We start from the raw sequence: 25920 nt of genomic DNA, 5'->3' as shown, positions 1-25920 counted from the left end.
CACATATCCAGTTACCTTTCCCACAACTGATGCTTACATTTAGTCTGGCTAACTGCTTTGTTTATTTATTTTCTCTTCCTAGTTGTTGGCAGTATTAACAATCCATTCTGATAAATCGAGAATTGATACATAGATTTAACTTTGAGTAGCACCCTTTCTATGCAGTTTTAATGGTCTTAAAAGGACAGGCTCTTTCACACATCTGTGACACACATTTACTATGGGTGCATGTTAGCAGAGGAAACATCCTTTACAACGCAGGCATTACCATGCAATGCCTTCCGCGCATCACTTACCACGCATTGCTTTTACCACTCATTGCTTTTACCAGGCATTGCTTTTTCCACTCAGTGCCTTTACCACTCATGCCTTTGCAGCGAAGGTCAGTGTATTTAATCTATGTGTGTGGGTGTGTCTATTTTTATCCATTTTACCTACTGGCGGTCGCAAGTAGGTAGTTATGGTTAGGACCTAGTTTCCATAGGAAAATTGTTTTTGTTTTGCTGATAACTTTGACACCATTTGACAAATCTTAATAAAATGTTCAAAACTAGATTGCCACTCACTCGAGTTGCTGTCTTGAAAGTTTCAGGATGATTTGTCAAGTGGGGGCTGAAAAAAGGGGGGAGTCCCAGAACAAGTTTTCCCCGTGCAGTTTCCCATAGGGATTTTAGACAAAACTAGAGCCTGAAGCTCTGAGCGTAATTAAACCTCCATCCCCAGTCAATATTCAGAAGTGGAGGTGGGCTGCTAGTGGCCCTCCTCCCCAGGCCGATTTCACCCCCTTCCACTGGGGTCCAACTGAATACAAGAAGGGGGAGGGGGCCACGCAGCCACCTCCCTGGGCTGATTTCCATCCCTGGGACCCATCCCCTGGGGCCCGGCTTTAATAAAAAAAAAATGGGGGGGGGGCACGTTGTCCCCCCTCCTAGGGCACTTTCGGCCACAGCAACCCCATTGCCTTGGCCATCTTACAGGTTGTGCGGCCCCCCTTCCCTAGGCCTATTTCGGCCCAGGGGACCCCATTTCCTAGTGCTCTACCGCAAAAGTGTCCCCCGCCCCCCACCTCCCCACCATCCATTATTGGCCCTGGGAACCACATACCCGAGGTCCAGCTCTAGCTGTATCAAGGGGTGCCCACCCCCGAGATATAGCAGTTTCGCTGCCGGTAAAGGTAGGGGGCTCCCCACCTGGGTCGACTCCTTTGGAGGATTGGCCACAGGACCCGACTGCAGGCCATGCCTTAGGGTCAAAACCCCCACCCCCCACTACCCTTTGCAAAGGCTGCGCGCAGCGTGAGGTTGGCTGCATCAAGGGTTGTCCGCAAGGCAGGCCCTTTGACCAACGCCGTTCCCCACAGGGGTTGGTTGCATGCAGAGGTTTGACCGCAAGGCTGTGCCTTATATGGGGTTGGGTTAACTTATGTCAATTAAATATTACTTTGTTAAAAAAAAAAACGTGGTAAGGGTGCGTTTAGGAGTGGGTAGGGGTATAGGGTTCTAAAGTGTGTTTATGTGGTTTAGGAGTGAGTAGATCTGTGGGGTAGGAATGACATTTTAGGGTTTAGTGGTAGCTAGGGGTATTTTTAGGGCTTAGTGTCGGGTAGGGGTATAAGGTGGTAAGGGTATTTTTAGTATTTAAGGGTGGGTTAGGGGTATTGGGTGTTTATTAGGGTTTAGGAGTGGGTAGTAGTAAAGGGTGGGAAGAGCATTTTAGGGGTGGATAGGAGCATAGGGTGGTAATGTTATTTTTAGGGTTTAGGGTGGGTAGGAGCATTGAGTGGTAAGGTCATTTTTTCAGTTTAGGGATGAGTAGAGGTAAAGATTGGTAAGGTTAAAAAAGTGGGGAATGAAAATAATTGTAAAAAAAGGAGGTTGTGGGGGTCTGCCCCAATAAAGAAAAAAATGTAAATTTAAAATGTTTTTTTTAAAAGTGTTATAATTAGTAATATGATGCATGTGTATGGACACTTACCGTACCATATAGTTACCTTGTGTTGAAAAGGTATATGCGTAGTAAAGGCATTTTCTTTTAAAAGCAAAATGTGGAAAATAATGTGTGGTAAAGGCATATGTTATATTGTCATACATCCAGCTGGAAAACCACTCCCTCTGGTTATGAAACTGTGTCTGAAGTAGACAGAGCATTTACATGCCACACTTATACTTTGATTACAAATGTACACCCAGATTTCTTCCTTCCTTCTGCTTTTCAAGAGAGAATAACTTTACTGAGGTGGTTTCTTTTAAAACAAGCACGTTTTAAGAATAAGCTGCTCTGTTTTCTCCCTGTATTTCAAACACCCTGGTTAGCTCATACCACAGTGGTGTGGGTCAGACAGATTACATTTTTGTATTTGATTGGATTTAAAGGGTGACTGTTTTTTTCTTAGATGATGAGGCATCTGACTTTTGAATTTAATGTACAAGTTACTTACCTTCGGTAATGATATATCTATTAGAGACATGTTCTAGTTGCAGATTACTTACCTTAAAATAGATACCCAAAGAATGCCATTCTCGGAGGTGGGCTGCGAACCAAGATCATACTAGAAAGTCCTGAAGGACTGAACGACCAAAGTAGCCGTCCCGACGGACCTGACTGTCCAGGCAGTAATGCTTAGCAAATGTGGGCAAGGATGCCCACGTAGCTGCCTGGCAGATATCCAGGACAGGAACTCCGCGTGCAAATGCAGTGGAAGCAGCAGTTGCTCTGGTGGAATGAGCATGCAAGCCCTCAGAAGTTTGCTTCTTGGCCAAAGCGTAGCAAAGAAGTACCTATCGAGAGATTATACGTTTTTGCACCGCCTTCCCGTTCTTCCGACCCACGTAACCAACAAAGAGTTGATCGTCCACCCAGAAATCTTTAGAAAGATTTAGAAAGAATGCCAACGCTCTTTTTGGGTCCATACTGTAGAGTCTCTCCTCCTCATGAGAAGGATGTGGGGGTGCATAAAAAATAGACAAGGTGATGGACTGGCCTACATGAAAAGGTGTAACGACCTTGGGAAGAAGGCCTTAGTGCCCAACACCACTTTGTGTGCACAAACAAATATGGGGGCTTTGAAGAAAGAACCTGAAGCCCACTCACTTTGCGAGCAGAAGTGATGGCAACAAGAAAAACAGCCTTGAAAGTAATGAGCCGTAATGGACAATTGTGCGCAGGCTCGAACGGAGAACACATTAAGAAAGTAAGGACAAGATTGAGGTCCCACTGAGGCATGATAAATGGAGTGGGAGGAAAGAAATGGGTGAGCCTTTTAAGGAATTGATTGACAATTGGAGACTTAGGGGGTCATTACAACCCTGGCGGTCGGTGTTAAACCGGCGGTAAGACCGCCAACAGGCTGGCGGTCTTACTTTGGGGAATTATGACCATGGTGGTTACCGCCATGGTCATCCGCCGGTTTTCCGTTCCACCCGCCAGGGCGGAGACGACCGATGGGCTGGAGACCTGGGTCTCCAGCCCAGCGGCCGTCACTATACCGCCGGTGGTATTTGGACCCGGCTTACCGCCGTGGATTTCCAGCGGTTTGAACCGCCATGAAATCCACGGCGGTAAGCACTATCAGTGCCAGGGAATTCCTTCCCTGGCACTGATAGGGGTCTCCCTCACCCCCACCCCGACTCCCTCCCCTACACCCCCCACCCGCCAAAGGTGGCAGGGCCCCCCTGCCCACCCAGACCCCCAACATCACATCACCCATACCCACACGACACACACGCAGGCACCACTTACACCCTTACACGCACACACGCCGACATACATGCCAACATCCACACACACAGTCAGACACACACACCCACATTCAGACATACACGCACACATCCATACAGACATACCCACAGACATACACGCACTCATTCCCATACACACAACACCCCCGCAAGCATACACGCACTCACACACCCCCTCTACATACACACACCCCCATGCACCCACACAACACCCCCCCACCCCCCTCCCCTAATGGACGATCGACTTACCTGTTCCGTCGATCCTCCGGGAGGGGACGGGAGCCATGGGGGCAGCTCAGCCGACACCACACCGCCAACAGAACACCGCCGCGCTGAATCACAGGACGTGATTCGCTGGGCGGTGTTCTGTTGGCGTGGCGTGGAGGTGGCGCAACCATACTTTCCCGCCTCCCGCCAGTATGGCTGTTGGCGGCTCACCGTCGGTAAAAGGACGGAGAGCTGCCAACGGTCATAATAGGCCGAGCGGAAAACCGCCACCACTGGCGGTCTTCCACACGGCGGTACCTCGGCGGTCTTCAAAAAAGACCGCCGAGGTTGTAATGACCCCCTTAGAGTGAAGGCTGATCAGGTAACCTAAAAAAGGCTGAAATAGCTGGTAAACCCTTTAAGGGTGCTCAAAGCAGAGCCCTGCTAGGCTAAAGAAAGAATGAACAAAAGAACCTCAGATAGAGGAGGAGAGAGAAGGAGTCAACAGTTTTGTTGGTACACCATGCCACAAATTTATGCCAACCACAGGCATATACCGTTTTGGTGGACATACGCCTGGCTGCCAAGATTACATCACAGACTTCGGGTGGAAGGTCAAAAGCCATCAACTGCCGCTGCTCAGTCTCCACGCATGAAGGCGGAGATTGGACAGGTTCGGGTGAAGAACCGTCCCCTGCTGCTGTGACAGAAGATCCTCCTTAAAAGGCAGTCTGAGTGGAGGATCGGTGGCCATGCTCAATAGCTCTGGATACCATACTCTCCGTGCCCAGTCTGCAGCCACCAAGATGACTTAGGCCCGGTCGTTCCTGATCTTCTTGAGAACTCTGGGCAGAAGTGGTATAGGCGTAAAGGAGGCTGTAGGAGACTGGCCTGGTTTGTAGTGGGTATCTGAGGTACTTACACCTTATACCAGGTGCAGTTATCCCTTATTAGTGAAATGTAGGCAGTGTTCTGGCAGCTTAGGCTGCCTAGAGGTAGCTGTAGCAGAGCAGCTTAGGCTGAACTAGGAGACATGCAAAGCTCCTGCAATACCACTATAGTTACACAGTACTTACACACGATAAGACAATACTCAGTGTTACCAAAATAAAGCTACTTTATTTTAGTGATGCAAGGCTAAAAATATCTTAGAGACAATACTCCTTCTACAGGTAAGTATTATACACAATATATACACTAGTAACCAAACCAAAATCAGGTAAGTAAACAGTCATAGAATAGTGCAAACAGTAGAAAATACATAGATTGCAATGGGCCTAGGGGCAACACAAACCATATACTAAAAGTGGAATGCGAATCAAGAGTTCCCCCCTAGGCAATCGTAATTTGTAGAGGGGAGCTGGGAGTGTAACAAAAACACCCAAGGTAAGTATTGTACCCCCAGAGCCCAGGAAGGTAGGAGGAAAGTACTGCATGTTTCCTCAGGACACACTACAAGTCGTGATTAGAGTTATTGCAAGAACCAACCAAGACTGCAAGCAACAAATGGTAGATTCCTGGACCTGAAGACCCGTGAAGAGAGGAGACCAAGTCCAGAAGTCGGAGAAGATTCCAGGAAGGACAGGAGCCGCTGCCAACCTAGAAGATGGTGCAAAAGTGGATTCTCCGGTAAGAAGAAGAGTACAGGAGAGCACCAAAGGAGATGGCTGCGGGTTTCTGCGTGGTGCAGGAGATGTCCCACATCGAGTTGTTGGATGCAGGCTGTTTGAGTCTCTGGATTCCGCCAACAAGCCTTGGTTCACGCAAATACGCTATTTGCGTCAAAATTGAGCTGCCTGGACCCAGGAGGGACCTGGGGGTCTCAGCTTGGACTGAAGAGACAGAGGGGGCTCTCAGCACTTCGGAGAGCCCATAGAGAACCAGGCAGCACCCACAGGAGTCCCAGGACACTGGGACAAAGATGATGCAAAGTGCCATTATCGCAGCACAACAAAGGAAGGTCCCTCGCCGCAGCGAGTTCTGCGTTGCAGGATGGAGTGCTGGGGACCTGGGCTTCACTGTGCATGAAGGATCTTGGAAGAAGTGCACAGAAGCAGAAGGAGCTGGAGATGACGCGGTGCACAGGGGTACTGTGGCATCACGGGGAGGCAAGCTCTTACCTCCACCAAATTTGGACAGTTGGACCTTAGGACAGTCTGGGTCACGTCGGTCCACCACCTGTGTTCCAGGGAGCATGCTAGTCGTCAGGAGAGGAGTCCCAGAGTACTGGTCGTCGTCGCAGAAGGGTGCCTCCTGAAGCAGGGAAGTGACTCCTTCACTCCACAGGAGATTCCTTTGGTCCTTCTGGTGCAGTTCAGAGCATGCACACCTTGGAAACTGTTGCAAATGCTGGCTGGAGCTAAAGTTGCAAGTCACAGGAGTCGTCCTGGATACTTTGTTTGCGTTACAGCTGTTCCTGGAGCAGTCTGCAGTTGATCCGATGGTCAGAAGCTGAAGCAGAGGATCCCTTGAGGAGTCTTGCAAGCTGAATCTCAGGAAGGACCCAGAGGAGAGACCCTAAATAGCCCTGAAAGGGGGACTGGCTACCTCCCTAGGTATGCACCTATCGGGAGGGGTCTCTGACGTCACCTGCTGCCACTGACCACTCAGAGGTCTCCAGAGTGTCCCCTCACCTTGGAATCCAAGATGGCTAACGCCAGAAACACACCGGAGGAGCTCTGGGCACCACCCCTGGGGTGGTGATGGACAGGGGAGTGGTCACTCCCCTTTCCTTTGTCCAGTTTGCGCCAGAGCAGGGACGGGGGGTCCCTGAACCGGTGTAGACTAGCTTATTCAAGAACCTTCAAAGCATTTCCAGAGGCTCTGGGAGGTTACCCTTCCCTAGCCTTTAACACCTATTTCCAAAGGGAGAGGGTGTTAACACCCTCCTCCCAAAGAAAATGCATTGTTCTGCCTTCCTGAGATTAAGCTGCCCAGGAGGGTAGCAAACCTGTCTGTGAGGTGGCAGCAGCTGGGGCTTCAGTGGAAACCTCAGAGAGCAGGTTTGGCAGTACAGGGGGTCCATGGTGGAGCCCCCAGGATGCATTGAATTGCCCCCATACCTGATTTGGAATGGCGGGGACAATTCCATGATCTTGGACACCTCACATGGCCATATTCGGAGTTTCCATTGTGAAGCTACAAATATGTATTGACACATATAAAGTGCACATATGTAATGGTATCCCCACATTCACAAAGTAAGGGGAATTGGCCGTGGACAGCGTGGGGGCACCTTTGATAGTGCATGGGTGCCCTCACACTTAGTAACTTTGCAACTAACCTAGAGTAAATGAAGGTTAGACATATAGGTGACTTATAAGTTACGTAAATGCAGTGAAAATGGCTGTGAAATAGTGTGGGTACTATTTCACTCAGGCTGCAGTGGCAGTCCTTAAGAAAGGTTTGCCTGAGCTTATGGGTGGATAAAGAAATGCTGCAGCCCATAAGGTTCTCCTGAAACGCAAGTGCCCTTGGTACCTAGGTACCATATACTAGGGAATCATAAGGAGGGGGGGGGGGTCCAGTTTGCGAATTGGAATTGGAAAATGGGGTCACTAAACTATAGTGCTAATTTGGTAAGTAGAGAGAGCATAAGCACTGGAGTTCTGGTTAGCAGTGACACAGTTAAGCATACTGACAACACACACATTAGGCCACAACTATGAGCACTGGGGTCCTGGCTAGCAGGATCCCAGTGAGACAGGCAAAACACACTGACAGGCAGAAATTGGGGGGGTAACATGCCAAGAAAGATGGTACTTTCCTACAGAGGCTGGAGTTCCACACGAGACGAAAAGCGTCTCCGCGCGAGTGCCGCCTTGGAAACTCTAACATGCAAAACAGCTGACATTGTGCGTTCTCTGTGGAGGCAAACGGATCTATCCACGGCTCTCCCCACTGCTGAAAGAGACGTTGCACCACCTCTGGATGGAGACTCCATTCGGGATCGGCTATGCATCGACAGCTGACTTTGTCTGCTGTAGCGTTCAGAGAGCCCACCAGATGTTGAACCACCAGGGTAGTGTCCTGATGTTCCAGCCATGTCCGGAGGCGTAGTACCTCCTGACAAAGGGTCCAGGACCCTACTCTGCCCTGTTTGTTGCAGTACCACATGGCAGTAGTGTTGTCTGTGAAAACCTGCATTACTTTCCCTTTGAGAGAGGGAAGAAATGCTTTCCACGCAAGCCTGATCGCCCGGAGCTCCAGAAGATTGATATTGAGCCCAGACTCCTTCGGAGACCAGAGGCCTCTGATCTGGGCCTCTCCCATGTGGCCGCCCTGTCCCAGATGTAACACATCTGTCACTATGGGCAGATCTGGCTGGGGAGGGGAGAGGGATCTGCCGTGGACCCATTGCAGATTTGAAAGCCACCACTGCAGGTCTTTCGGAGTCCCCTCGGAGATCTGGTCCATGTCGGAGAGATTTCCCTGATGCTGCGCCCACTGTAAGTTCAAATCCCACTGCAGAGTCCGCATATGCCATCTTGCATGTGTCACTAGCAGGATGCAGGAGGCCATGAGGCCCAGCAGCCTCAGTCATTCTCACCGAAGCCCAGGATAGAAGCTGAAAGATCTGAATCATAGCCTCAATATCTTGGACTCGCTTTCTGGGAGGATAGACCCGAAACTGCACTGTCTGAAACAGCTCAGATGAAAGGGAGCGTCTGAGAGGGAGTCAGGTGTGACTTCGGCAAGTTTATAGTGAACCCCAGCATGTACAGAAGGTTCGCCATAGTCTGAAGGTGGGAGACTACTTTCTGGGGTAATTCCGCATTTAACAGCCATTCATTGAGGTAGGGCAAGACTGAAACCCCCAGTCAGCGCAGATGAGTTGCAACCAGGCCATCACTTTTGTGAACACTCAAGGGGGGCTGGTAAGGCTGAAGGGGAGCACAGTAATTTGAAAGTGCTCATGACCTATCCCGAATCGTAGGTAACGTCTGTGGGCAGGCAGGATGGGAATGTGGAAATAAGTGTCCTGCAAGTCCAACGCTGGCCCGACTCCGTCATCGGGGATGAGGCTCGGGTTGGCATTGATGGTGGGTACCACTGACGTCGGGTGCGCCGACAAACGAACCGGTGCCGGGGAAGGTCTCAACATTACGAGTGTGGATTCGGAGGGGACCTCGGTGGCCGAAGCCGAAACCTCTGGCACGGAACCCAAAGGTTGCAGATTACTTACCTTAGAATTTCCCCCAGGCGTCGGACTGGATCTGGAGATTTTTCTTCATGCAGGACCCCTGCCCAACTCAAGAAATTTTATGAGGCCATGCACCTCATATTTGGGCAGACTGACCAACCCTCTGCACCTTCGGGCCCAGGGTAGTCAGTGAGGGCCCTCTTTTGCCGTTGAGGGTACCTCCAGATCCATTTCTGGATCCGCCCACGTTGGTCGTGCCAATGTGACCTTCCCCGGCTTCGAGTCCTACATCGACGCTCCCGACGTTGGTTGGGCCCACAATGAATGTCAATCCCTTTACTGATCCCTGTCGACCCAGAGCCGAAACGGCGTCAGTTGACACCGATTCTGTTTTCCATGGGCTCTCCTGGGCCCAGGGCTGATCCCGACCCCTATTGCTATGGCTATGGATATGGGGAAAGTGTAGCCTGTCGCTGGACCGTGTAGAATACCAGCTTGACCCTGACATGGACTGGGTTCATGATCTGGGCTACGCCAGCGGGTTAGACACCTCTCCTGACACTGGCATGCTTTCTCTTCATACCTCGAGCTTCCATCTGTGGAGGTCCGGACTAACCTCCTGACTGAGATGCTGAAGCCTGGGGCCTCCAATTCCAAACTCCTCCTCCTCTTCAATGAAGCCCTTACAGGTGTCATTCTGCATACCTGGTCTAGACCCAGCGCAGGGACTCCTGTAATTTGGATGGTTGCCCACCATTGTCCTGTGCCGACCGACCCAAAATTCCTGACCCAACACTCTACACCTGAGAGCCTTGTCATCCAGGCTTCGTCATCCTCTGGCGCATTCTCTACTGCTCCCCCGGACAGGGATTAAAAAAGCCTGGATAACTTGGGGAAGAAGTTTTCTTCCGCCATTCTAGTGCTGCGGTCCGTGAACACGGCCTTTTGGGCCAATATTCCCATACTCCCCGGGATATGGTCGCTGCTGCTGTCTCTAGTCTTGGAGGAGGCCCAGACCGTTCTCTCCCAGGCCGTTACGGACGGGAGAGAGGCAGCGAAGTTCATGATCCGTTGTAGACTGGATACAACCAACTCAATGGACAGATCAGTTGCATTGACGGTGGCCTAGAGGCATGCCATGCCTGGTTTGTATGTCTGGCTTTTCAGGGGGTATCCAACAATCCTTGATGGACATGCCCTTTGATGGCACCGTCTCTTCGGAGGCAATTCAGACTCCGCACTCGAGCACTTTAAGGATTCCTAGGCTACAGCTCAGTCCCTTGGCTTCACAGCTGCTCCTCGTCCCCAAAGCTTGCCTTTTTGCTCCTTTCTTGGCTAAGGAAGGGGCACCCAACCGTGTTCCTTTCCACCTGGCCACCGACCCAAGTATGCTGTACAGCCCCTGCGTTGATGTGGGATCCCACAAACTTGTGGATCAGGGAGCCAGCGGGCCACCCAGTCCACCCCCACCCCTCCTCTGTCTCCAAGCCTTCCTAAGTCCGTCGGAACATCCGGAACCAGTTGGCAGCAGGATTCCCCATCACATGCCCCACTGGGAATCTATTACCACGGACAGGTGGGTGTTACAAATTATCCAAAGTAGCTACTCCCTCCCTTCGAGATTTCTCCTCCAGCCATGCCGTTATCATACAATCCTATATCGGAGGATCTTATGGCACTTCTCCACGAGGAGGTCAGGACTCTCTTGGCCAAGGGAGCCATAGAGAGGGTCCCTGTTCCAGAAGTAGGTCATAGTTGTTATTCCCGTTACTTTCTGGTGCCCAAAATGGACAAGGGCCTTCGTCCTGTCCTAGATCTCTGGTCCTGCAACCTCTTTCTCAGGAAGGAGAAGTTCAAGATGCCTATCCTAGCTCAGGTTCTTCCTGCCCTGGACCCTGGAGACTGGGTGGTAGAGTTGGACTTGCAGGACGCCTATTTTCACATTCCCGTCCTACCGGCCCACAGACATTACTCGCAATTTGTGGTAGGTCACAAGCACTTTCAGTTCATGTGGTTCCCTTTGACCTTACCAGCGCCGCCCTGGTGTTCACCAAAGTGATGGTAGTGGCTGCAGCTAATCTGTACAGTTTAGGGGTTCCAGTCTTCCCCCTACCTCGACGACTGGCTGTGGAAGGCAGACACACCCCAGAAAGTTGTCCCCCACTCCAGACTACAGTGAACCTCCTGCATTCTCTGGGGTTCACTATAAACGTGCCAAAGTCACACCTGACTCCCTCTCAGATGCTCCCTTTCATCGGAGCCGTTCTGGACATAGTGCAGTTTCGGGCTTATGCTACCGAAAAGCGAGTCCAGGATATTCGGGCTATGATTCCGATATTTCATCCTCCATCCTGGATTTTGGTGAGAATGACTGAGGCAACTGGGCCTCACGGCTTCCTGCATCCTGCTGGTCCAACATGTAAGATAGCATATGCAGGCTTGCAGTAGGAACTAAAGTTTAGTGGGTGCAGCATCAGGGGAATCTCTCCAACATGGTCCAGATCTCAGGGGGAATTGCGAAAGACCTGCAGTAGTGGTTGTCTTATCAAGATTGGGTAAAAGGCAGATCCCTCTCCCTTCCAAAACCAGATCTTACTGTAGTGACAGATGCGTCACTCCTGGAATAGGGTGGCAACATGGGAGAGGCAGAGATCTGAGGCCTCTGGTCTCCAGCGGAGTCCGGGCTCCACATGAACCTTTTGGAGCTCTGGGCGATCTGACTTGCATTGAAAGCACTCCTATCCTCGCTCAAAGGGAAAGTAGTGAACGTGTTCACTGACAACACCTTCTCCATGTGGTGCTGCAATAAGCAGGGAGGAGTGGGGCCATGGACCCTTCGTCAAGAGGCTCTTCGCCTGTGGACATGGCTGGAATCCAGGACATTTTACTGGTGGTTCAACATCTGGTGAGCTCTCTGAATGTCAGAAAGAGCAGACAAATTCAGCTGTTAATGTATAGACGATCACGAATGGCATCTCCACCTGGAGGTGGCGCAAGCTTTGTGGAGAGCCTTGGTTAGATCTGTTTGGCTCCGCAGAGAACGCTCAATGTCAGCTGTTTTGCGCGCTGGAGTTTCCAAGGTGGCACTCGCTTGGCGACTTTTTGTCACGAGTGAAACCCAGGACTCCTGTACTCCTTTCCACCAATACTACTACAGCCCAGAGTTCTGAAGAAGATCAGACAAGACCAGGCCCAAGTAATCCTAGTGGCTCCGGACTGGGCACAAAGAGTCTGGTATCCTGAGCTATTGAGCATGCCCATCGATCCTCTGATCAAACTGCCCCTTCGGGAGGATCTTCTGTTGCAGCAGCAGGGAACGGTCATTCACTTGAACCTGTCCAGTCTCTGTCTCCTTGCGTGGCGAGTGAGCGGCGGCAGTTGACGGCTTTTGACCGTCTGCTCAAGGTTTGTAATGTTATCTTGGCAGCCAGGCGTCCCTCCACCAAAACAGTATACACCTGTCGTTGGAACAAATTAGTGGCATGACATATCAACAAGTCTGTTGAGCCCCTCTCTGCACCTCTCTCAGTGGTTCTCCTCTTTATTCTCTCTCTTGCCCAGGAGGGCACTGCTCTGGGCACCCTCAAGGGCTATTTGTCTGCCATAGCTACCTTTTAAAGCTACCAGACCAACCTTCTCTGTTCAAATATCCTGTTGTTGGGAGGTTTCTCAAAGGACTCAGACATATGTTTTCCCCTATCCCGTTCATAATGCCCCAGTAGGATATGAACTTGGTCCTCACATACCTCATGTGTGCTCCTTTTGAACCACTCCACAACTGTCCTCTATGGCTCTTGACCCTTAAAACTGCCTTATTGATTGCCATCACCTTTGCTCACAGAGTAAGTGAGCTCCAGGCTCTCTCTTCAAAGCCAACATTCCTAGCAGAACATCCTGACAAGGTACGAGGTGGTGTTTCTTACCAGGGCTTCCTTCCCAAAGAGGTGACACCTTTTCACGAATGCCAATCAATCAGCTTGCCTACTTTTTACGCACCACCACGTGACTCCACCGTCTTGATCCAAAAAGAGCATTGGCGTTCTATCTTAATCGTACCCAAAAATTTCCAGATGGACAGTCAACTCTTTTTGGCTTATGTGGGTGCGAAGAAAGGAAGGGTGGTGCAGAAGAGGACCATCTTGCGATGGGTAGTCCTCTGCATCAAGATGTGCCACACTTTGGTGAAATATCAACCCCCCGAGGGTTTGCTCACTCATTCAACCAGAGCAATTGCTGCTACCACAGCGTTAGCATGCAGAGTTCCATTCCTGGATATCTGCAAGGCGGCAACGTGGGCATCTTTGTATACTTCCACCAATCATCACTGCCTGGATAGTCAGGCCCGCAGAGACAGCTACTTTGGCCATTAGTTCATGCAGGACTTTTTGGTGTGATCCTAGTTCGCAGCCTACCACCGGGCATGGTATTGCTCGGGTATCTATTCAAAGATAAGGAATCTGCAACCAGAAGTCTCTTTCAGATGTACAAGTTACTTAAGTTCAGTAGTGATATATCTGATAAAGTCATATTCTAGTTGCAGATTCCTTACTGACCCGCCCATCCTCCCCGCACTGTGAACGGATTTCTTGGGACATTAACTTCCCTTAAGGGCCTTCGTTTTGGGGCACCATTCTCCGTGTTCTTCATGTCTCTGAGCTACTGGCGTGGAAAGTCGTGGAATGAAACTTACGACAGCGCGCTAGGGTGGCACAATATATACAATTGAGATGTCATCACAGTGACCACGACGCCAACGATGCTCGCTGAGTCGACCGACACCAACTGACGCCACGCAGAGGTACTGCTCAAAGAAAAATCTCAGGATCTAGTCTGACGCCTGGGGGAAATTCTGAGGTAAGGAATCTGCAACTAGAATACGGCTATCATATATATCATTACCAAAGGTAAGTAACTTGTATGTTAAGCACACTATTGCTGTACAATAATTCCACTATTTTCCAATAGGAAAAGTGAAAACTTGCATAACTGTAAGCACACTATAAAACCCCACTGATTGAAAGTTTGCTAAAAGGGTTCCTTCTAAAAACAAGAACCAATATGTCATCCGTTTTCTCGTGCTTTGGGTTGTAAGCATTTCTTGACTTGATTAACAACTGTGAAGTGTTTATATTGTAAAGATATTGCTATGTGTCTCACTTGCTGTTTCAGTGAGAGCTAACCGCTCACGTATAGGTTTTTTACCACTGAGCTACATGTAAACATTCTTTATAATTAGTCAGCCACTACAAACCACTCTGCAGCCCTTTATATTGAATCAGCTTGCACAGATCCACGATCTTCAGTGATATAATGAGGAATTACCATGTGTTTTTAGAGTCTAATATGGCTACATTCTTGAACCTTTCCCATTTTGATTGTCTACGAGCTTCGCGTATTGAAATCTATCAAGCATACCAACAGGTGTTGGTCCCGTTAGTATGTCATGACAATAACTTAAGTTATGATTGACAGTATTTCATGGGCAGATACATTTTAAACCTGCATATTGGTTTATATTGTGGAACATCGTTTGGTATTGCATTATTCTACTGTAGTGTCCACTGTCTAATGCTGATATTGTTAAAAATTATCAAGTGCAAAACAGAGACCAAATGGTGACTTTACTACAGAACTTGTTAACAAAGCTTTAGTTTTGCTGTACTAATAGTTCTGTAAACTCTGCATAACCATAGTTTTGATGTCATTTGGCCAGTGTGTAAAATGACAGTAGCCTGCTTGAATCAGTTTTTCTGTTTTTCTTCAAACTCCTGCTAAATGTCTATTTTCCCGTTAGGAAGTAAGAAGTCCTTCTCTTGCTTCATTCAAACAAACGCGGAGGGCTGCCAGAATCTTTACCTATGCTGATTGTTGAGTGTGGGCATCAACCAGTGTGTTTTTATGCTTTGCCGCATTCATAGTGTTAACCAAAAACAAGAGTGTGAGTGAACGTTTGGGAGCATTCTGCATTGCCAGTCTTTTCTGTTCAGCAGCCTCTTCTTCCATCAGAAACTTTATCCAACTTTTATCCACCTTCTTCCTCTGTCTTCTAATTGTTGTTCCTTTATGCCGCTGCAGCCACCCGAGGCAGATCCCAAGGAGGCTGAACCGCCTGAATTCAAGCATGCAGTTCAGTCAGGAACGGAGCACGAGTCTAGCAGCCCACATGCAGACCCTCAGCCCAGCTCCCAGGTCTCCGAGGTGGATATTCCCAGTGTGGGAAAGATTCTGGTTAGATCTGATGCTGATGGATATAATGAGGAGGTACATCACCAAGCATAGGACTTTTATTCTACTGTTTGTGCTAACTGTGAGAGGATTATGTTGCTTTGGTGAAGCTACGTGGCACTCCTAACACTACCCAATGGAAATGGCACAAGTAGCACTTTATGTGCTAGAGAATAGAGAAGTTCCCTCTTGGAAATTGTTACACGTCCTGTTTGTAGAAGGGATTTGCTGCTGTCTTTCTGTGTTGTAATTGGAGTCCTCTGGTTTGTCTCCATGTTTTGTACAGGGAATTGGCATGTCCAGGTATATAACATGTTAATGTTACTTAACAAAACATGTTAATGTTTTATAACATTAGCATATTTCTGCCGTTTCTGCGTAAGGCTTAGGTTTTTGTGTGGATCAAACCAGGGCTGTTGAAAACCCTGGGGAATTCCAAATTCTGGTGGAATTATGGTGCACCTCTTATTGAAAGTTTTACCTACAAAGGTGAGGGTTAACCATACTAATGAATTTCATTTCTGCAAATCTGATGTTTTGGTTTTCCTGTGGTGTTACTAGGTTCTAACATTTTCTCTGTCCAAGCTCTTTGATCCTCTAGAAGTTCATTAATTTCTCTCTAGCTGAGCGGGCTTTGAAAACATATGTAGTTACCGGTGGTGTTTTTAAGCTGTCTTGACCACTCATTGCTTAACCCTTACCTGAGTCTCTGTCATCTGTCGGTGACAGAGTACATGCCTGAGCAGCAGTTGGAAATGATGTTGTGCCACTTTAAAAAAAAAAAAATGTTCTTGATATGGTGCTTTTTCTCATAATAGTTTGCTTCTTATTAGCACCTGTAGGTATGAGTTGGATAAAAGCCATGATAATGTGCCCAATGTTTGTAATACGATTCCAGGGACCAGTAAATTGAAGTTTATTTTACATGTATTTGGAGTTGCTGATACTAAGCCATCTAATAATGCTGAGTTCAGAAGGAGATTAATCTGACGTCAGTGCCTAAGCAATACGTATATATGTGTTATAAGCTTTGTGTTTATTGTTGTTTTTCACAGGGGCAGCTTTTACTGTTATGGCACACACATTTCATGATACTTTGAGGCATAAGATAAAGGTTGCACCTCTTTTTTACTTAGGTGTTATGAAACGAGGCAGTATGCGTATTGTCTAAATTACTGTTGAAAGCACTTTCCCCCAATCCCAATGGCAGATATAGTGCATTAAAATACCTTTGCACGTTTTTGGAATCCAGACCTCTGCGCCCTTGTAATCGCCATGTTTCTTTTTTTTTTTTTTTTTGTAAGTCCCCACTTCTTTTAAATGGTCACAAGCATTGTAATTACTAACCTGACGATTGCAGTTTAATGGCTTTGAATCAATCATCCTGTTTTCAGCGGTCTATGAACCAGCGTCTTCTTTGTTTTTGTTTCTTTCTGTTCTTTTCTTCTCTCTTTCCTCACTACAGTTTTTTTCTGCCTTTTTCTCTCCTTTTGTTTCTTCATTCCTCTGTGGTAGGTGATGCTAAGTCCAGCTATGCAGGGCGTGATCCTTTCTATTGTCAAGGCCCGACATACCTTTGATCGAGATGGGCCGGAAGCTGGGCTGGTGAAGGTATCTAATTTTATGTTTAATAATATTTATATATTTAAAATCTCCATGAGTTGCACCTTTATTAAGCCTTTCTGGTGCTTTGGACGAAGTCATTGTGTAGAATATTAACATTCTGAGACTACTGACGGTGTTTCTATTCTCTTAGTTCTATAGTTATTGAAGTAAAGCTAGTTTGTACGTAATTTCAGAATGTGGATTGGGCACATGGACCTCAAAAATGTTTACAGCAATGTTAGGCATGAACACTAGTTCCTTATTAAAAAAAAAAAATAAGAACAAAAGAAACTTGGCTCACCATTTGGAGAAAAAGTGATCTTGAGTACTAATGTCAGATGTATTACTTGATGTAGTAAGACAAACAAGAATTGGCACCGAATTTTGGAAGGAAGAGGAAATAAGAGTCATTGATGCAATGAAAGAGATGCAGTGTTCATCATGGATTTCAGAATAGATCAGTCGAGGGCATGCTGTCTCTGTAAAAAGATTACAAGAAGAGCTCTAATGTCATTAAAGAATTGGAAAGCGAGTTTTGGAGACACACAGGTATAGGCTTTGAAGTCGACATGTTGCACACTATTACAAGCAGGAAGCATTCTTTGTGTCAGAAAAGAATAAAATACTGAGTATTAATGTTATGGGGCATTTAAGTGCTTTATACTGATCTGAAAAAAAGCTCATAGCAAGTCTTGTTTTCCCAACACTAATAGACAATTGTTTCTGATGTAGCAGGGGCTTCTAGGACTAATGCCTAATTTCAAGAAACTTAAGATGAATGTGTACTGATGTCAGTAATCAAGTGGATGCTGAGCTGACATGCCAAGTGGGAATAGATTCTGATGCCAATGGACAAGGAAATGTAAATGCCAATGTTGCAAGACTTTTATAAACATGTTGTGGATGTCACAAGACGACCATTTGGCAGCCCTTGTCAGATAGCTGTGTATTGAGTTGTAAAGTGGTAGTTCTTGGCGGTAAGAGTCTTAACAGTTGTGAAGAAGATAGAGATCACCTGCTTCCCACATAGCATCACAGCAATTGAACAGTCTTCCAACCAATCACTTTTCAATGTTGCACATTACTGTCTGCTAGTGTAGTTCGCTGCCTTGTCATGAGTAAGAGGCGCAATATAAAGACAGTTAAAATGCAAAACAATACCATGCGAGGCTTTTGAGTTTAACTGGCGCATTCAGATGTAGAAGTAAGCATCTCATTTAATGTATTTGGAAAGCAGATATTGAGTTTGTTAATATTAATAAAGAGGTGTTCTCGAGCCAATATCCTCTTTAATGAGATGTTTATTACTGGCATTCACCTACTTAACTTAAGGAGTGCACATGCTAATTCTACTGTTACCAATCTCTATATGATTTGATTTTACATTTTGGGTAGTTTTTTTTTTTTCTTTAATAGTCATAACCACTTAATCTCCCTCCCCACAGTTAAATCTCTGTATAGATACTCCTCTTACCAGAGAGGATTTGTTTTACCATGTTTATGCCCAGTCTCCTTTAAGTTTCAATTTCCCTCCTGCGGTGCACCCCATTCTATTTGTTAATAACGGTGATTGAGGACATCAACAATTACATGGACACATTTACATGCTCTCTTTACTCTAAGACCCTTTTAGATTACATTGATATTTACCAGTAGCAGAGCTGTTGGTGCTGGTCTTATCCTCACCTTCTTGTAGATTTTTCAATTACACAGCTATTTTTATAAGCATTATGTTTAACTCTGCCTAGATGTCTTTTGTTTCTTGTCTTTGAATCAATGCCTTTAATTTTCTGCTTTTCATTAGGATGGAAAAGTAGACCTCATATCAATCATTTCAGTCCGGTGGGTGTATGCAGTCAGACTCTTAAGCTGCTACACACCTAATAACTCTGACATCCTACCTTTTCCTCTCCCTGGCATCTACCAATACTGTATTTGGTGGTTATAGAGAGAAAATGGTGGACCAGTATCACTCCCTCTAGCTTGAATAACAGAAACAATACAAGTGTAAACATTGAAACCTCTCACTATTACCGGCCCCCGAGCCAAAGAACAGTGCCTGGTTTACATCTCTTTGTTTTTATGGCACATCCATCCGTTAATTACTGATGAATATTGATTGATGGATTGAAGTTCCTTTATTTTGATTATAAAAAACATTACAATTTACTTAATTCATGTGATGAACAGTCAGACATGCTAAATACCTTAAAACGTTAAAAAGAAACAAGGTCATAACCTGGTCATAGGTTCTTAAATCAAAAAAATATATATTCTATCTACAGAAGCCATAAAAATCTAAGGCCCAAAGTTCATAATCTTGTTCCAATGGAAGGCATTTTTTGAAAAGTTAGAAACTGCCCCTGCAACCATAGAATCATTCAGCAGTTGTAAATATAAGAAAGCAGGGCGATATTAATAAAAACCCTTGGTTTTAAGACTGGGCAGAAGAAATCTTCTAAGAGAATCATAAAAATTACAGACAAGACCAAGTGTTCTAAGGTCTGGAGGAAAGTGTTGTCACATGGGCACATTTCTATCACAAATGGTTCATATTGGCCCGGTGGGAAGCATAAGTTGCAACGGATAGAACCTAGTCTGAACCTGGTGCGAAGGACTCTTTCACTTGGGTTTTTAGCAAAGGAAAGATGGGGTTCTGGGCCAAGAGTAGTATTTAAAATCATCAGGGCCCTGGCTGACTTACTACCCAAGGCCGTGTTTTCTCTACTTTCACTGAGCTGCATTAATAGCAGTTCCTTCATGGTCTTTTTGTCAGCTCATTTCAATGCTTCAGGATTAAAAAATAATTATGGGCGCCTGCTGATAAAGCCAAAGATCTAATATAGTTAAGCCATGGGATTTTAAGGCCGAAGTCACAACTGAGGCAGTCCTAAATGACTTCCCTGTTTAAAGTTGCCATTTCCCCACTCCAGACAGATATCCACAACAGCACAGGTGCAATTTTAGCATGATCTTCTGCAAAGACCAGACCCAACTCCTGATGCGTAAACTGGCTTGAGCTAGCCGGTCCCACCCCAATAGCTTTCTGCAAAAATGATATTCTTCGCGCTGAATAGATATACAGTTGGAGTACCCCCAGATTTCAGCCCCATAGAATAGTACAGGTAAACATTTCATATTGTAGATCTGCAGTAATGGTAAAACAGGCTTGCTCCCATCTAACCAAGAAAATCTAAAGAGCCTTGAAACCTTGCAAGGACTGCCATAAGCAGGCTTTTAACAGGGTAAGTTGTTGGTGTCTAAGGTCCTCGCATGACTTATAGTCAGGTGATGACTCGCAGAAGGAACCCAAAGGCCAACCAAGACCGTGAGGCCCAGCTCGATATTGCTGAACACCATTGAAAAATGTGTAAAGTACAGTCTCTCTCAAAGTCGAGGACTTGGACGCGTTTAAGAAAGAGAGCCTCTTCACACTCCAAAGCATCAGGTAAGTCAAATTTGAAAAAGGCATAAGAAGTCTAAATGCGACTTCCCTTGTTCCCACCACTCTTGTGAATAGAAGTCACGCGGATGTAAGGGTGTGTTCTGTTTTTGCTTAAACTAAAAGGAAACAATGCCAAAGAATGCAGCACTCTTAGTCTGAGTAATGAATTTATAAAGGCACTTCCCACATATCAAATAAAAGCACACAAATAATATGAAAATAAGCATTTAACTCAAATGAAACAATATATGTGCATGTTCAAGAATAATCACAGCAGTTAAGCATTCAGCGTTCATAAAAATAAATGTGCAGTACTTCACCAAACCATTAACTTGGCTAAATAATGAAATTTAAAATGCATCACCATAGGGGGTTATGTCCATCATCCTTGCCAGCTCAGATTGGAGGAATCCTCAGAACAGCGAGACAGGGGACCTGTTACAAATGGGATATCCTGGACAGTGCGTCCACTCCACAGGTGAATTCCTACCTGGGCACCAAGGTTCCTCATCTTTTATACCTTAAACTAGCTCGAGAGGAAGATTCTAGTATCTAGTAGTGCCTTCTGTTATGGAGTTCAAAAGCTGTCTGTACTTGATCTGTGTCGAAAACACGCAAAAGAATTGGCCAGGGCCCAGTGCGCATTCCCGAGACAGCTGTACCTTTCCCTGATGAAAACATTCTCATGCTGGTGTACTCTTATTGCATCCGCATCCCCCATAATATGTTCTAGTACAGTATGCTCCACCTCTGTGACTGAATCTGATGGAGTAAATGGTCAAGATAGTCTTTGTAGGAACGTGCCACTGTTGGCATGGTTATCCCCCCACTTTTTGCCTAGCATTGATGCCAACTTTGAAGAGTGCTGTGACCCTGCACACCAGGCCCCAGCACCAGTGTTCTTTCCCTAAAACTGTACCTTTGTTTCCACAATTGGCACAGCCCTGGCACACAGTTAAGTCCCTTGTAAAAAGTACCCATGGTACCAAGGGCCCTGTGGCCAGGGGAGGTCTCTAAGGGCTGCAGCATGTATTATGCCACCCAGGGGACCACTCACTCGGCACATGCACACTGCCTTGCAGCTTGTGTGTACTGTTGGGGAGAAAAAGACAAAGCCCACAAACCGCTGCCTGTGGCAAAGGTAAGTCACCCCTCAAGCAGGCCTTACAGCCCTAAGGCAGGCTGCACTATACCACAGGTGAGGGTATAGCTGCATGAGCAATATGCCCCTACAATGTCCGAGTCCATTCTTAGACATTACAAGTGCAGTGTAGCCATACTGAGTATATGATCTGTGAGTTTGTCATTACGAACTCCACAGCACCATAGTGACTTCACTGAATACTGGGAAGTTTGGTATCAAACTTCTCAGCACAATAAACCCACACTAATGCCAGTGTGGGATTTATTAAAAAATGCACACACAGGGCATCTTAGAAATGCCCCCTGTATGTTAGCGCAACTGCTAGTGTATGTGCCTGCCTGCCACTTTCTGACAGGTTTCTGACCAAGTGGGGTGAGTGCCTTTGGGCACTCTGTGGTCAGAAACAAAGCCTGCCCTGGGTGGAGGTGCTTCACACCTCCCTCTGCAGGAACTGTAGCACCTGGCGGTGAGCCTCAAAGGCTCAAGAATCGAGTTACAGTGCCAGCTAGCGGAGATGCACACCCCCCGGACAAAGCCCCACTTTTGGCGGCAAGTCTGGCGGGAAAATTAGGAAAAACAGGGAGTGTCCACCCCTGCCAGGACCACCCCTAAGGTGTCAAGAGCCGAGGTGACGCCCTCCCTACAGAATCCTCTATCTTGATTTGGAGGACAGGGACCAATAGGGATAGGAATGTGCCCCCCTCCCCAAAGGAAGTGGGCACAAGGAGGGTGTAACCACCCTCAGACAATAGCCATTGGCTACTGCCCTCTGACCCCTAACACGCCCCAAAATCTAGACTTTAGGGGCCTCCCTGAACCCAGCTCACCAGATTCCTGGCGACCTACAAGAAGAGGAAGAAGGACTGCTAAGCTGAAACCCCCAGCAGAGAGGAAGGCCTGTCTCCTGCTTCAAAGAACTTGAAAAAAGACCAGTGATGCGTCCAGCTGGCCCAGCAACCTCTGCCCAACTCCAGAAGACAGCCCTGCACACAAAAGGACCAAGCACTCCCCAGGACAGCGGCTCTGTCTGAGAAAACCTACAACCAAGGACTCCCACCTCACTCCGGATGCCTAAGTCTTGACCCCTGTGCACCCGACATCCATGGCCCGTGTCCAGGTGGCCCACCCAGAAAGATAGGGTCCCCAGGTGATTGCGAGCAAGTGCCCACCCTGGGTTGACCTCTCCACCCCTCCACGACAACACCTGCAGAGGGAATCACAAGGACCCCCCTGACAGCAAAGCTCCAGACAAAGATATCCGATGCCTAAAGGCACACTGCACCTTGCCTGCTGCCCCTGAGTGACCAAGGGGTCTCCTCATAGACCAGCATTGAAAACCCGATGTCTTATTTGCACCCTGCACCTGGCAGCCCCAGTGCCGCTGAGGGTGTATGCCTAGTGCCTACTTGTGGCCCCTTCAGTGCTCTTCTAATCCTCCTGGTCTGCCCTCCGAGTCGCGGGTACTTACCTGCTGGCTGACCGGATTTCGAGTACCCCTTGTCTCCATAGGAGCCAACATTAAATTTGCTCAACTTTGACCTCTGCACCCAGCCAGCTCTGTGTTGCTGGTGGTGGGGGTTTGGTGTTAACATGAACCCCAACTGGTGGACTTCGTAAAACCAGGAGACTGAGACTGTAAGTGTTGTACTTACCTGTAAACAGATCTAACTTTTCTTCCCCCCCAGGAACTTTTCTAAAAATTGCAGTTTCCATTTTTAAAATAGCTTTTTGCCAGTAATTCAAAAACTGTATTACCTGTTTCAAACCAAGTACTGTTGATACCTGTGTGAAATACGAAACTTTTAAGGTACTTACCTGCAACTTGGTTCTAAAAATAAATTAAGAAAATATATTTCTGCAATATGAAAACCATTGGTCTGGAGTTAAGTCATTGCATGTGTGCTTCCTCTATTGTCTGTATGTGTACAGCAAATGCTTTGCACTGCCCTCTGATAAGCTTACTGCTCGACCACACTGCCACAAATAGAGCATTAGAATGAACTACTTTGGCCTCTGTTGACCTCTTGGGAACCCCTGGACTCTGTGCACACTATATCTCACTTTGATATAGTATATACAGAGCCAACTTCCTACAGTGGTCAAATACACATAGCACATGTGGGTGCCTCCTGATCTCAGTCTTGGTCCCCACTGCAGAGCTGGTTCCTCGGCTCGTCCAGATTCAACCCTAATTCCTGGGTCCTTCGGCAACACGGCAGCAGGTTGAAGCATTCAAGGAAGCATTCCATGTTGCTGATATTCTGCACCCTGCAAGCTCCCTCAGGTGTGCCTATGGGCCCCAAGAATCAGTGGAGCCTCTACTCAGACTGCCACTTGTGTATCTGTCCCCTATGCATACTGTGCTTCTTGACTCACTTGAACCCAGTGCCGCTACCTGTCCTGACTTCTCACCAGGCACTGAGATCCTTGCCTGTTACTTGCGTTTGAATGGCACCAACACTGGAGGAAGAAACAATTGCCCTTTTGGACTCTGAAGCAAATCTACCTTGACAGAAGTCTTGCCCACCTCGCCCTCAGACACAGCCCATGTAGCCCCATTAAAACTCTGATGGGACATTGCCACTACCAACAGTATTTTCGGATCCAGAACCCCATGATGATGATGATGATGAGGATGATGATTTCCTAACCAGTCTCCTCAAGCTTTGCCGTCTGAACTTCTTCCTCAAAAAGGACAAGTTCAAGATGGTCACCCTAGCCCTTGGTCTGTATGTCTTGTATCCAGGCGACTGGATGGTGGCATTGGAATTACAGGATGCCTTTTTTCACATCTACCTCCTTAGGTCCCACAGATGTTACTCTTGCAATTACAAGTGGGTCAGCAGTATTTTCGCTTGGTGGTGCTCCCCCTTTGCCTCTCCAGTGCCCCACGAGTGTTCACGCAGGTGATGGTCACTGCACATCTCTGTAAGTTGGGAACACCACTTTTTCCATACCTTGAGCACTGGTTGTTGAAGGCAGGGTCAGATAAGTCAGTCCAAGAACAACTCCAGACGACGTCAAACTTCCTAACATCTTAAGGATTTTCGATCAGTATGTAGAAGTCACACTTGATTTTTACCACAGAGGCTAACCTCCATTGGAGCCATTGTGGATACAGGGTAGTTGAAAATCTTCCCTCCACCTCAAGAGGTCTTCTCCTTGTTCCTAACTGCGACTGAGCTGTGGGTGAAAACAATAAATTTTGGTTTCTTTGCAACCACAAGCGCACCAGCAATGTCTGCTGCGTCTTTCACCAGCACAAAGTTCTGATGATGACCTGCCTTTGCATCAGCAATGACCATCCATGTCTCCTGCCAACACAAAGTTCTGAAGACATCATACTCATTGTGCCAACAGTGACCATCTGTGTCGCCCGTCAGCACTAAGCTCCGGCTCCTCACATGGCCTTGGGACTGTGAGAAGGTAACTTTATCACCAGGACAAACTTGGTACCTGTATTTGGCCCATGCTTCTTTGGGCCTGAACCTTTGACTTTGACCTGGTCCAGCACAATCAGATAACCATTAGTGCCACTTTATGGTGCTATTTTTCACATGAAACTTACAAAAATTATAAAACAGGGTCTACTTATTGGATGCTTGTCATTTTGGTTTAATTTTATTTAAAAAATATATATATATCACTCTAGTTTTTTAAATTAGGTTGGGATTTTTCTGATGTGTTTCCACTTGATTACTTAGTGCTGCATAAAGACTTTACACATTGCCTCCAAGTTAAGCCTGACTACTTTTTTGCTAAGCTGCCAGAGGGTTAAGCCCATGTTCATTTAGTGACTCTGTAGTTCACCCTTACAAGAACTGTGTGTTCGATGGCATCTGTTGCTGCAGATACACATGTTGTGCACAGTCCGCCATCTGGTGTTGGGTCGGAGTGTTACAAGTTGTTTTTCTTCGAAGAAGTCTTTCGAGTCACAAGACCGAGGGACTCCTCCTCTTTGCTTCCATTGCGCATGGGCGTCGGCTCCATCTTAGATTGTTTTTTTTCCGCCCTCGGGTTCGGACGTGTTCCTTTTCGCTCCGGGTTTCGGGACGGAAAGATAGTCAAAACTTCGAAAAATTACGTCGGTATTGTTTCGCTCGGGATCGGGATAGTTAGAATCGACACCGAATCGTGAAGAGCTCCGGTAGCGCTTCGGAGTAAGTTTGATCCCCCGTCGGGGCCTGGTCGGCCCGACCGCGTGTAACATCGACACCGATGGAACGGACCCCGTTCCGATTCTGTCCTAAATGCCACAATAAATATCCATATACGGACCAACATTTGGTCTGTAACTTGTGCCTGTCACCCGAGCACAAGGAAGAAACTTGTGAGGCCTGTCGTGCGTTCCGGTCCCGAAAAACGCTCCGTGACCGTCGAGCCAGATGACTACAGATGGCGTCCACGCCGACAG

At 47.1% G+C, this 25920-nt stretch overlaps 1 protein-coding gene across 5 annotated transcripts in view; it reads left to right on the top strand.

The window, feature by feature from the left end:
• Nucleotides 1-25920, top strand: part of USP28 (ubiquitin specific peptidase 28) — a 427404-nt gene that overhangs the window by 272388 nt on the left and 129096 nt on the right. For 2 of the 5 annotated variants that reach the window (XM_069224385.1, XM_069224383.1), the window contains 2 exons: nucleotides 15163-15348; nucleotides 16828-16923. The exons of 1 other annotated variant lie outside the window; for it this stretch is intronic. In XM_069224385.1, coding sequence (XP_069080486.1) covers nucleotides 15163-15348; nucleotides 16828-16923 — 282 coding nt within the window. Of the gene's footprint in view, nucleotides 1-15162; nucleotides 15349-16777; nucleotides 16924-25920 lie in introns of all 5 variants that reach the window. 2 more of the 5 variants (XR_011201488.1, XM_069224384.1) reach the window with 2 other exon arrangements.

Source organism: Pleurodeles waltl, chromosome 3_1, assembly GCF_031143425.1.
Source record: "Pleurodeles waltl isolate 20211129_DDA chromosome 3_1, aPleWal1.hap1.20221129, whole genome shotgun sequence".
NCBI lineage: Eukaryota > Metazoa > Chordata > Amphibia > Caudata > Salamandridae > Pleurodeles > Pleurodeles waltl.
The sequence above is the reverse complement of the archived record's forward strand: the minus strand, read 5'-3'. Positions and strand labels throughout refer to the sequence as shown.